We start from the raw sequence: 13,949 nt of genomic DNA, 5'->3' as shown, positions 1-13,949 counted from the left end.
GAATATCTATAAAATGAAACTATGCATATATACTATATAGTGCTATGTCTACATAAAATGCTATAAGTCTACATAAACTGCCATCTAAGTCTACATAAAATGCTATCTAAGTAACATAAGTTGAGCCTTTGCAGGAGGTCGAGGCTATGGCAAGTAATGGTGACAATATTATAGATTTTTGCAATTTTTTGTTGTGGCATACTGGAGAATATATATATTTTTTTGTTGCGACCAAAGGGTCGCAGATAACTATGAAATATTGTGCTTTTGTCACATAACCCACTACAATTCCCGTCACTCTGTCTTCCGGTTCATCGTTTCTGCTTGAGAGAGCCCAGATGCAGGCAGGAGGAGGGAACTTGTGAACTCAATACTGCTGCAATCTGGCAGAGTCAGGTTAGAAAAAGCAGCCCTCATGAGGGACCCTTCTGCTCCTAGTATTTATAGGATGGGTGAATGCAGAGGACACATTTCACATGTGGAAAATATACAGTGACAAAAACACTCAAAGGAGTGCTGACTATTCTATTCTAATGATCCCTGGGTCGGCGATTCGAATCCCGGCTCCTCCTCTTGTCCACATGTCAAAGTGTCCTTGGGCAAGACACTGAACCCTACGTTGCCTCCAATGAGTCGGTCGGTGTGAGCTCGCCACCGTCGGTGTGTGAATGTGGGAAGTGAGGACGCTGGCGTCGACTGTTCGCCGCTTCACCTCCCAATGTATGAATGAATGAACCACTGTAAAGCGCTTTGAGCACTTGGAAAAGCGCTATAAAAATGCAATTCACAAAAAAAAAATGCAATTCACTAATTATAGTATTCTTTACTCTTCGGGACTCTGCAGCTCTGGGTAATAAAATGCAGCCATGCATAGTAATTAAGTCATACTAATTATATTTAACTGCATTTTTCAAATATAGAAAAGTATGAATTACAGCAACTATTAAGACGACGTCATTGTGCAGATAATACACTCCGTGAACATAATGGCTGTATCCATTTGCCTACAGTCACATTTTGTTAGAGGGCTTCCAGTGGTGGACAAAATACTCAATTGTTTTACTTAAGAAAAAGTACCAATACTGCAATTTAGAACTACTCCGTTACAAGTAAAAGTACGGAATTTAAAATGTACTTGAGTAAAAGTACAAAAGTATCGGCATCAAAATGTACTTCAAATCAAAAAGTAAAAGTATTCAGTATGCAGAATGTCCCATTTCATCTATTGAAAATGTATTTTCAAATGTATAGGGTTGAAGTGGTTAATGTATGTTTTCTAATCAAAATTGAAATCTCCAAAGTAACTAGTAACTCAAGTTTTCAAATAATTGTAGTGGAGTAAAAGTACACATTTTGGCTCCGAGATGTAGTGGAGTAGAAGTAAAAGTACTGGAAATTGGAAATACTCAAGTAAAGTACAAATACCTCAAAATTGTACTTAAGTACAGGTACTTAAGTAAAAGTACTTAGTCACTGAGCGCTTCTAACACAATACTCCATCATGTACCTTTCACAATGTGCAGGACAGAGTGTTCTCCACAGACAAATGTGGCGTCCACCGGTCCCTGGACACCCAGCTCCTCTGTCAGGGCTTTGGGGTAGCCTTCGACAAGGTCGTACTGTTCGCCTGCAGACTTATATGCAAACACCTGGTCCTCCTGTCTCACGGAGAGAGGTGCATATATAGGAGAACAGAATACAGAAAAGGATTTTAAAAGGTTTCATGACGTTAATTTTCATTTATTTATTATTGTTGTTGTTGTTGTTGTTGTTGTTGTTATTATTACAATTATTATTATTATTATTATTTATTTATTTTTCTCCGTTTTTCTTTTAGGTTTTATGATCTCAATTACACCCACACAACCTGAATTTTGAACATTCAGTGTGTGTTCTGAAGCCTTTTGAGCTGCAATGAAAACAGGCAAACAGGCTTCAACAGTGACATCTGCTGGCAAATTATTATGTCATAATATAAAATCAGAGCACTTGTTTGCGCCAGAAAACCCCAGACAGAAAATCTACTGAATGTTAAAAGTTCAGGTTTTTTTTTTGGGTGCAATTGAGCTCAGAAAACCTACAAAAAAATATATAAAAAAATAATAATAATAAAAAAAAACGTTTTAATGTCACGGTCCCTTTAAATTATTAAGTCTTCTAACTTTGAAATCTAAGAAACACTGCATTATTGAGAGAAGATGAGAGGGGCACAAGAGGAACAATGGAAGGAGCAGGACCACGTTGGAAACCTATGTTTCAATATAAGTGGTTTTCAAACTATTTCATGTCATGGACCCCCAGAATTATCTGTATTTGGCCGCCGGCCCCCATCTGAAAATATGTAGTTCCAGGGATTCCCCTCCCAGAAGCAAACATTTGAGTTAAAAACGTCCGCTCTGAAAGAATATATATTCAAAGATTTGCGCCACATTTTCACGATTTTTCAAAAATAGCAGATCGAGTGCCGCGCTACGAGCTTGTAGATCTGCTATTTTTCAATAGCTAAAGTATATAATATAATGCTTGAAACACCAAAAGGGCTCCTGCCTAGAATGGGTTAAGTTGTATTGTGATTTTGCTCACATAATCATTTACCAGACTCAAATCATCATATTCCGTAGTTCCAACTCAGCGCCAACTATGATGTGAAAGCATTGGATTGTCATTAATTCCTCCCCCCCCCCCCCGGTGACCTCACCTTAATGATGTAGAACAGGCCGGCATCAAAGAAGGCTGCGTCTGCGTCACTCTTCACCTCCTTGAAGGACTCTGCGATGGGGGTGGCGTGCCAACCGTCTGCGTGCGCCGCGTTTTCACGTAGGAAGTAGTCACCTGACAGACAGACCGACCGACCGACCGACAGACAGACAGACAGACAGACAGACAGACAGACAGACAGACAGACAGACAGACAGACAGACAGACAGACAGACAGACAGACAGACAGACAGACAGACAGACAGACAGATTTGAAGGTTTCTCCTTCACAGAGGACGACGAGCAGCCCGGAAGAGAATTTCTCATTCATTTTTCCCATAGACGTTTCAGAAAGTATTCATTTAAAGCCTTGGACAAAGCCAACTCGGATGGTGAAAAAAATCATAATAATAAACACAAGTTCTTGGGCCGAACAAATAATTAGAAAGAAGAAAAACAACAAAAAAAGTGTTGTACCCTGCCCTTATTTTCTTCTTTCTAATTATTTGTTCGGTCCAAAAAAAATGTGTTTATTGTCATGAGTTGGCTTTGTCCGAGGCTTAATGTCTTTAAATAAATACTTTCTGAAACCTCTATGGGAAAAATGAAATGGGAAATTCTCTTTCGGGTCGTCGGGGGCGGGACTGCGAGCAAATCATCCCCCAAACGCAATAAAATATTGAGTGTTCATTTAACCACTTAAGCCCCATATGGGAAGCCGGCTTCCCATAGCCAGTTACACTTTGTTCAGAGGTCAATAAATCAATAGAGACTAAATCAAACTACAATTTCAATGTTGATAACTTTACAGGGGACCTACAGCATATATAATCAGCTGCCATTGTATTTTTCATCCATACATTAGTATAATTTATAATTATTTTAAAAATAGTGTACAATATTTGCATACGCCAGGAATATAAGAACAACCAACATTCAAACTCGGGTAGAATCACTTCCCAGTACGCTAGCCAAACAACCTTGGTGTTGAAACGCAAGAGGACATTCTGCTCTTTCAAATGAGACCAACCATGTCTTGATATGATGTAAACTGTGCTCTCCAGCGTCGGAAATGTAAGCAAACTCTGTTTCCCAAAAAAAAAGATCTCCGACATTTGTAGTCCATTTTGGCCGTGGTAATCCATCCAAAACTACACAAAGACCCCTTTACTGTCCTGATTCCTATAATACAAGTCCTTACGCGTCATTTCCATACTTGGAATTCCAGTTTGAGCCTTCACATGAAAAAAAAAAGCTGATAGACAGTGGGTGGTGTCGAATCACTGCTGTGGGACTACTGCCACTGTCATCCCATTGGACGACGAGGTATTTGGGCTGAGTCATGTTTGGTTGTGATGGATCAATTCTATAGGCCTAGAGCTTTCCAAGGGTGGGTCATATGTTCTCATAGCCACAAGCATGGCCAAGATAGGTGACTGCGCACACAGGCCCAAGGCTGATTTCAATCTGGGTCCATGACGCGCAGCCTCTGTGACGCAGCACTGATTGAGCACAACAACAAGAAGCGACGCGCTGCGCCTGGAGTAAACCGAAGCGTTCCTCTCAACAATGTTTTAGGACTCGATCCACTTCAGTCTTTGTGTAAGTATTTCAGTTATGAAATTAGTTATTGAATGTAATTATTTATTATTTAGTTGATAATTATTATTTTGTCGGCAATGTAACTGTAATGGCGTCCGTTTTGACAGACCATGTAGATAAATGCCTGTGAATAAACAGAGCCAGTCATGATGATTCTGACCTGATAACATTCGACAACTACAGTACAGCACACAGTCAGGTTCAGTACAGTACAGTACAGTACAGTACAGTACAGTACAGTACAGTACAGTACAGTACAGTACAGTACAGTACAGTACAGTACAGTAACGCATGTTGCAGTACAGTAAAGAATGTTACAGTACAGTAAAGAATGTTACAGTACAGACAGGTCCAGTTATCCAGTACAGTACACAGTCAGGTTCAGTACAGTACACAGTCAGGTTCAGTACAGTACAGTAAAGCCTGTTGCAGTACAGTAAAGCCTGTTACAGTACAGACAGGTCCAGTTCTCCAGTACAGTACACAGTCAGGTTCAGTACAGTACACAGTCAGGTTCAGTACAGTACACAGTCAGGTTCAGTACAGTACAGTACAGTACAGTACAGTAAAGCCTGTTACAGTACAGTAACGCCTGTTACAGTACAGTAAAGCATGTTACAGTACAGTAAAGCATGTTACAGTACAGTACAGTAAAGCATGTTACAGTACAGTAAAGCATGTTACAGTACAGTACAGTAAAGCATGTTACAGTACAGTACAGTAAAGCATGTTACAGTACAGTAAAGCATGTTACAGTACAGTACAGTAAAGCATGTTACAGTACAGTAAAGCATGTTACAGTACAGTAAAGCATGTTACAGTACAGTAAAGCATGTTACAGTACAGTAACGCATGTTACAGTACAGTAACGCATGTTACAGTACAGTAACGCATGTTACAGTACAGTAACGCATGTTACAGTACAGTACAGTAAAGCATGTTACAGTACAGTAAAGCATGTTACAGTACAGTACAGTAAAGCATGTTACAGTACAGTAAAGCATGTTACAGTACAGTAAAGCCTGTTACAGTACAGTAAAGTACAGTAAAGCATGTTACAGTACAGTAAAGGATGTTACAGTACAGTAAAGTACAGTACAGTAAATACTGTTACAGTGCAGTAAAGAATGTTACAGTACAGTAGAGTACAGTACTGTACAGTTGAGTACAGTAAAGACTGTTACTGTACTGTACTGTACAGTAGAGTACAGTACTGTACAGTAGAGTACAGTAAAGACTGTTACAGTACAGTACAGTACAGTACAGTACAGTACAGTACAGTACAGTACAGATTGTTGAAGTATTGTACAGTACAGTAAAGACTGTTACAGTACAGTACTGTACAGTAGAGTACAGTAAAGCCTGTTACAGTATTGTACAGTACAGTAAAGACTGTTACAGTACAGCCTGTTGCAGTCCTGTCCTGTCCTGTCCTGTCCTGTACAGACTGTTACAGTGCAGTCCATTCCAGTACAGTACAGTAAAGATTGTTACAGTACAGATAGTACTGATATTGGTTTGTGGTTCAAGATGTTAGTTGTTACAGCACACATTAGTGATAATAGCAAATAGAAGGAAAATGTGGTTTAGCACTGCTCATTGTTATTGTTTTTTTCCCCTGTTTTCATGCTTATGTCATTATTTTGTATCTATTTTTTCTTAGTCTGATGGCGAGGAGAAGGACGAGAGAGACTCCTGCTCAGGAAGCCGGACAACCACCCAGCACAACCCTGTCAGCTGCTGAGAGTAGAGTGGCTGTACCAAAGCCACTGGCACCAGAGTTTCACCCCTAGAGTGGCTGTACCAAAGCCACTGGCACCAGAGTTTCACCCCTAGAGTGGCTGTACCAAAGCCACTGGCACCAGAGTTTCACCCCTAGAGTGGCTGTACCAAAGCCACTGGCACCAGAGTTTCACCCCTAGAGTGGCTGTACCAAAGCCACTGGCACCAGAGTTTCACCCCTAGAGTGGCTGTACCAAAGCCACTGGCACCAGAGTTTCACCCCTAGAGTGGCTGTACCAAAGCCACTGGCACCAGAGTTTCACCCCTAGAGTGGCTGTACCAAAGCCACTGGCACCAGAGTTTCACCCCTAGAGTGGCTGTACCAAAGCCACTGGAACCAGAGTTTCACCCCTAGAGTGGCTGTACCAAAGCCACTGGCACCAGAGTTTCACCCCTAGAGTGGCTGTACCAAAGCCACTGGCACCAGAGTTTCACCCCTAGAGTGGCTGTACCAAAGCCACTGGAACCAGAGTTTCACCCCTAGAGTGGCTGTACCAAAGCCACTGGCACCAGAGTTTCACCCCTAGAGTGGCTGTACCAAAGCCACTGGCACCAGAGTTTCACCCCTAGAGTGGCTGTACCAAAGCCACTGGCACCAGAGTTTCACCCCTAGAGTGGCTGTACCAAAGCCACTGGCACCAGAGTTTCACCCCTAGAGTGGCTGTACCAAAGCCACTGGCACCAGAGTTTCACCCCTAGAGTGGCTGTACCAAAGCCACTGGCACCAGAGTTTCACCCCTAGAGTTGCTGTACCAAAGCCACTGGCACCAGAGTTTCACCCCTAGAGTTGCTGTACCAAAGCCACTGGCACCAGAGTTTCACCCCTAGAGTGGCTGTACCAAAGCCACTGGCACCAGTGACAACACACAGAAATGTGTGAGGGTATGAAACAATTGGCATAAGGACTAAATTGGGGAGGGAAAAAAGGAATAAAAAGCGCACAAAAACAGTGGGTGGACTCAGTTATTTGCAGTAATTTTGCAATGTTTGAAATTGCAAACCATTTTTATTTGTTTTGCACAAATGGAGTTTGGAATAAAAGTACTCCATTTGGAGATGAAAGTATGATTTTGTGTCGTTTCATCTATTTATGCAGTGCACAATGGTAGAACATACTAATTTATATACTTTATATGAAGGGGAAAGGCTTCAGAGTGTGTAATTGTCCATCTGTAATGGAAATCAATTGGAATTTACATGAAAATCCCCTGTTTTGAGGCAAAAAATCTATTTGGCACACTTTGGGCACATTTGCTATCCAAATGGCTAAGAGTAGAGTCCGTCTATTACAACTATGTCTAAATTGGCTGTATAATTGTTGTACTTCAGTTCTAAGACACCACATTTGTAGGAACTGCAGTTCATAAGTTGTAGAACACATTAGGTGCATCCTTGGCCTGCTGGTAAATGGTATAGTGATGTTATTCTCATTCAAATCCAAGTTTTGTTTAGGCGGAGGTAAAGAAATATAATTTCTGCTGTGTTATATCTGCTGTCACTCTGTCCTGGTGGATGCCACCACTAAACTTCCACTTGATATACATTTTTTAAGGTGTCAACTATCCATAGAAAACCAGATTGTACATCTAGGCCTTGTAGTTATGGAGTTATAACTGATTTAGTTTGGGTATGTAATATCAGGCGAATTTTTTTAAAATGACCCTGGGGTTTAAGTGGTTAACTATATGAGAGTGTAATGGAACCAAATTGGAACCAAATTGGACCTGTAAAATTGAATGTAAAAAAAGTGTGGGCGGCTGTGGCTCAGGAGGTAGAGCAGGTCGTCCAATGATCCCTGGGTCGGTGGTTCGAACCCCGGCTCCTCCTCCTGTCCACATGTCCAAGTGTCCTTGGGCAAGACACTGAACCCTACACTGCCTCCAATGAGTCGGTCGGTGTGAGCTCGCCACCGTCGGTGTGTGAATGTGGGAAGTGAGGACGCTGGCGTCGACTGTTCGCCGCTTCACCTCCCAATGTATATGAATGAATGAACCGTTGTAAAGCGCTTTTAGCACTTGGAAAAGCGCTATAAAAATGCAATTCATTAATGAACACAATTTGACCGTGCAGTCACTCACCTCTAAAAGCTACGGTCCTCTCCAGGCCATCTATGGCAATGGCGTCCAGAGGAACGTGACTGCAGCGTTCTCTCTCTGTGTGGTTGCTCAGACGACCTGCACCGCAGAACAAAATGGGCAGTGGTGGAAAAATATGCCATAAGCCTGAGAGAATAAGTATCTTTTCAAGGCTGCCTTGAAAAGACACTTATTCTCTCAGGCTTATGGCATATAGTTGTTGATTGTTGTTGGTACATTTTGTAAAGCGCCCTTGAGTTCATGAAAGGCGCTATATAAATTCAAGCTATTATTATTATTATTATTGATGATGTCATAGGGATGTCATAGTGTAGACAATTCTCTCAAAACTGGACAGCGTGCACAAATCTGCATTTCTAGCCTTGCACTGCAACAGTTTATGCTGTGTGTGATGTCAGACCTCATCTCCTGGTCAGCCTACATAAGATGTAACTTGTCTTCAGACTTTTCACATTGATCTCAATGTGTCGTATAGAAATTTGCCCTCTGGGACCTTCCCGACAGACAGCGAGACCTCTAAGACCTTCCTGGCAGACAGCGAGATTGAGTGAAGAGAGACAAGAGCGAAGAGGGAGAGTGTGTCATAGTATAAAAGACATAATCGTCCCAACCCCAACAGAAGAATAGAACTCTCATCCCCTTCACAGTCCATTTTTAGCTGCATTTCATGATGGAAGGAAGAAGTGAGCCCCAATATTTCCAGACGCAGGTCCCCTGTTCTGAATGTCCATGTCCATGTGCCTACCTCCATGAACACACGAAGAGGAGCCACAGCGACCTCTACTGCCAAACACAGAGGAATGAACCAGCAGCCTGTCACCAAATACACTGCTCTGTAACCAGCCAGAAACAAAGAGACACAGATCAACCCAATCCGCCGAATTACACTGGAAATACCTTCACCTCTCAACAGTGTGACAAGAGTTTCAATATGTCAAGTGGCTTGAAGAGACACCAGCTTATCCTCACAGGAGAAAAACCACACCATTGTCAACAGTGTGACAAGAGTTTCAGTCAGTTATGTGATCTGAAGAAACACCTGCGTCTCCACACTGGGGAAAGGCCTTACCAATGTAAACAGTGTGACAAGAGTTTCTATGCTTCAGATCATCTGAAGAAACACCAGCGTATCCACACTGGGGAAAAACCATACCACTGTATACTTTGTGACAGGAGTTTCAGTCAGTTATGTAGTCTGAAGACACACCTGCGTCTCCACACTGGGGAAAAACCTTTCCACTGTAAACTGTGTGACAAGAGTTTCAGTCAGTTATGTAATCTGAAGGCACACCTGCGTCTCCACACTGGAGAAAAAACATACCACTGTAAACAGTGTGACAAGAGTTTCTCTATCTCAGGTAATCTAAAGAATCACCAGCGTATCCACACTGGGGAAAAGCCATACTACTGTAAACAGTGTGACAGAAGTTTCAGTCAGTTATCTAATCTGAAGACACACCTGCGTCTCCACACTGGGGAAAAACCTTTCCACTGTAAACTGTGTGAAAATAGTTTCAGTGCTTCAGGCGAGCTGAAGAATCACCAGCGTATCCACACTGGGGAAAAACCATACCACTGTAAACAGTGTGACAAGAGTTTCTCTAACTCAGGTAATCTAAAGAATCACCAGCGTATCCATACTGGGGAAAAGCCATACTACTGTAAACAGTGTGACAGAAGTTTCAGTCAGTTATGTAATCTGAAGGCACACCTGCGTCTCCACACTGGAGAAAAGCCTTACCACTGTAAACAGTGTGACAAGAGTTTCACTGCTTCAGGCGAGCTGAAGAATCACCAGTGTATCCACAATAGGGAAAAACCATACCACTATAAACAGTGTGACAAGAGTTTCTCTAAGTCAGGTAGTCTAAAGAATCACCAGCGTATCCACACTGGGGAAAAACCATAGCGCTGTAAACATTGTGACAGGAGTTTCAGTCAGTTATGTAATCTGAAGACACACCTGCGTCTCCACACTGGGGAAAAACCTTTCCACTGTAAACTGTGTGACAAGAGTTTCAGTACGTTATGTAATCTGAAGGCACACCTGCGTCTCCACACTGGAGAAAAGCCTTACCACTGTAAACAGTGTGACAAGAGTTTTAATGAGTCAAGTGTCTTGAAGAGACACCAGTGTATCCAGACTTGAGAAAAACATTTCCAGTCTTTGTAGTTGAGTTTAAAATGTAAGTTCTGAGTGGATACGGCTGATATACTTAATGTGGCGGGTGTCAGGACTCTGTTTTTCTTTTTTTTTCTTTTTGCATATGAGTTTCCTTATTTCCTTTGGAAAATGTATGAATATAATGACCGGGAATGACAAATGTGTTGTATAATGGTTGTGTTCTTGAACATCCCCCTAACTAGCTAGGCTCAGAGTGACAGAGACGAGCCGAGGATTGTGCAGCGAGACGGGGGTTGACAGCGGTTCCCACGCCACCCATTCGAGCAGGAGCCAGGACAGCTCGAGCGTGACCGCATAATTAGAACTAGAACTGCACTCTGTCGAGTGCCTACTTGCTGGTTGCACACAAGTAGGCCATAAATGGCCTACTAGTGCGCAAGCAGAGCGTGCAAGTACTGTAGACCGCTACAAACTTTCAAATCTCATCCTCTCTGTGAAAGAACATATTGAATTATTAGGTTTAGCTATTTGCTATGTACCTTCTTTTGAAGGAAAAAAAGTAGTATTTTGAAGTATGGTAAAATCTTCTATCTATAAAGGAAATAGAGTCCCATTGTTTTAGAAGTGTCCAGGATCCACTTGTAGTTTCTCAAAACAAAATAAGTCATGGATATCAGATAAAAACAAATTATTCGAGAAAATAAAATGTTGTCACGTATACAGTATAAAATTATTTATTTTAAACTCTCAATAACATTGCTTTAAATTTACTTAATCTTACTTTAGTGATATCAATACTAAATCATGGTATGAGTAATAGGTGTCTCTAACTTCAATGTTTGTAATGATATCTTCATATTTATTTAAATATACATGATCTAAAATACTTCCGTAATCTGTAGTTGGATGACGATCAGCACTTTAAAAATTGACCCACATCTGAGCTAATTCCCATTTGACAGCTATTGCAATTTGCACAAGTGATTTGAAGGAGATTTTAAGGAAGTTGTTGATTGTTTTCTTTTATTTTCGTTCTTGTGTTATTTTTTAGGTTTAGTTAGTTTATATAGGATTTTAAGAATAGGGTTTTAGCATTTTGGTATATTGTATTTTTATTGGCCGTATAGAGTGCCCTTGTATTAGATAAATACAATTCATACATGGTTGTTAACCTTTAGGCCTGACCTCAAAATTAAAACAAAATCTTCTAAATCCTCCAGTTTTCTGAAATAAATATTTTCACGATTTTTCAAAAATAGCAGACCTACAAGCTCGCTATGAGCTTGTAGATCTGCTATTTTTCAATAGCTAAATTACAACATAATGTTTTAAAACACCAAAAGGGGTTCCCGCCCAAAATGGGTTAAACCGAACTGTTCAGTTTCAGTCATTCCTGGTGGAAATTTACATTGCTCTTTACCTGGTATAAAACGAACCTGAGTGTCTTGTATATGGTATATTTAAGAGTGCTATATGGAGTTCTTTACCTCCTGGAATTAGTAAAGTGGCGTAGTCTTCAAGGGCAGAATAACTGTCTGTGGGTTCACAATAACTATACAAACCGCACTTAAAAACAGTATATATATATATATATATATATATATATATATGGTTTTTGTGTTTTCCCATAGAATGGCAATTAATACAAAAGTTTAATGTGACTTTCTGGCCACGGTCACAACTTAACACAAAATGCCTCGTTCAAGAAACCCCTTACCTTGAAGGGAAAACTTACGTCATATGTAAACGAGCAAATCGGCTAACCAATCACATGTTGGTGGGAGCGATTGGCCAATAACGGACTGACTACCTTATGTAGAAATGTCAAGAGCGCCCCTCATTTCACACGGGTGTGATTTGTTTTGATCAGCTGAGCACAGAATGTGATGATGTATGTCGATGATGCATGATGATAAGAGCGCCCCTCACTTCACACAAGTGTGATTTTTTATTATTATATTGTTTTGGAAAGACAATTCTTATAATGACATGCCCAGGTTGAAAGTGATTAACCCATCCTAGCTATTATAGGAGCAGTGGGCAAAATAATAGTCTAGATTGTCCAAGCTATGATTTCTTTCTCCTAGTTTTGATGGACGATGGATACAAAAAACAAACAAAAAAACAATGTCTCAACACTTGGATTTTACCTGGTTTATAGCCAGCTCCTCACTGACCTAACCATAACCGCAAGCATGGAGCAGCGCACCCCTCACCAACCTTAATCCGATCGGACTATATGTGTTGTGGCTCTTTTGTTGGTTCCAAATATTTCCACCTTAGCCAACAAACCCACTGATGCACCCAGAGACTTTGGATGTACGCAGAATAAAGCAACAGATTGAATGTCGTTTTTGGTTGCATTTACTTCCATTAAAGTGCAGTGACAGTACATTACAAATAGCTCATTCTGGCATTGTCTCTTCTGTGTTGTCTATCTGGTAAAAACTGTTTGTCCACCAGGTGCATGCCGCTCCCCAATCACCCAGGCCTACTTATACCCTCTGTCAAGCAATTAGGCCTGGGGAGGCGTGCCCCTGTTATCCAAACAATAATTCAATTACAACCCACCAAACCAATGCCCAATAATGCCAAATAGCTACAACAATTGTGATAATAATAATAATAATAATAAATAGACATACAAAACAGTGAGGATGGCTTCTACAATATGGTATGTCGAACCAAAGTCTGCCTCCCACTGAGGGTCACATCTCCTGGAGTGTGTCTTATTCCCCCCCGTGTGTGTGAGAGAATCGACATCATAACACTCACCAAAGTTGGGGCACTTCATGAAGTAGTCGCGTGCGTCTTTCGGGTAGACGCCGGCCACGGAGCCAGTGACGGGATGGAACTTTGTGAACTGGTGTCCGTGGAAGCAGTAGTAGTGGCTCTGCCAGCGCAGGGCGGAGGTGCAGTTGGACAAGTGAGCCCAGTGTTTGCTCTTTACCTTCTTTGTGTGGGTGTCAAAGTGGAACACACGACAGCCTGGAAGATAAAATCACACCTTTGTGAACTGAGTGGTGCAACTACACATTTATTGTTATAGTTACTGTACATTAGAACCAGGAAGGCATCAGGAAGCCACACAGCCAACTCAAGGTACGGCCACGGAGCCGACTTGGGGACCCAACGCAGCTCATCCAAGGAAAACAAACAAATTAACGGAGCTGAACGTGAATCCCCCCCACCGCCCACCCCTTTTTTTCCCCTCACTGTATATGTTTCTTTTCCCTTTTTACCTCCTTCATGATGAATTCCTGTTCTGTCCTTTGTCTATATAGAAGTGTCTATTTGTACGTCTCTAAATGTTTTTGATGAATTGAACATTGTGGACCCTATTGGAAACAAGTGTAATGCTTAATTGGGTCGTCCACTCACAGTTAACAGCCTTTGTATTGAGTTTGTGCTTGAAATGTACTGTAATTCTGCAAACTGTTAATACATTTTTCAATCAATCAATCAATCAATGTGACGTCACATACTAACCATAGCAACCATTCTCACCCGTACGGGCACAAACACACACGGGTACTAACGAAGCCAGTTGTTGGAGTGGTTTGCACCACTCAAACAAATGCGCACAAACATATAGCTTTAAAGTTGATTGAATCACTTTGACGGGAAATGTGCTCTGTTTGAGTTGC

The 13,949-nt window shown here is 41.4% G+C and overlaps 1 protein-coding gene across 1 annotated transcript in view; it reads right to left on the bottom strand.

The window, feature by feature from the left end:
* Window positions 1–13,949, bottom strand: part of LOC306935523 (hemopexin-like) — a gene marked incomplete at its 5' end in the record, with an annotated part of 52,176 nt that overhangs the window by 1,060 nt on the left and 37,167 nt on the right. The window contains 8 exons of the mRNA XM_079518624.1: window positions 1,508–1,658; window positions 2,699–2,832; window positions 3,632–3,748; window positions 8,160–8,255; window positions 8,923–9,010; window positions 9,469–9,481; window positions 9,889–9,901; window positions 13,078–13,290. Of these exons, the coding sequence (XP_079374750.1) occupies window positions 1,508–1,658; window positions 2,699–2,832; window positions 3,632–3,748; window positions 8,160–8,255; window positions 8,923–9,010; window positions 9,469–9,481; window positions 9,889–9,901; window positions 13,078–13,290 (825 nt within the window). The remainder of the gene's footprint in view (window positions 1–1,507; window positions 1,659–2,698; window positions 2,833–3,631; window positions 3,749–8,159; window positions 8,256–8,922; window positions 9,011–9,468; window positions 9,482–9,888; window positions 9,902–13,077; window positions 13,291–13,949) is intronic.

Source organism: Electrona antarctica (assembly GCF_951216825.1).
Source record: "Electrona antarctica genome assembly, chromosome: 13".
In the NCBI taxonomy this organism is placed as follows: Eukaryota; Metazoa; Chordata; class Actinopteri; order Myctophiformes; family Myctophidae; genus Electrona; species Electrona antarctica.
Note: the sequence above shows the minus strand (reverse complement) of the source record. Positions and strands in the feature narration are given on the sequence as shown.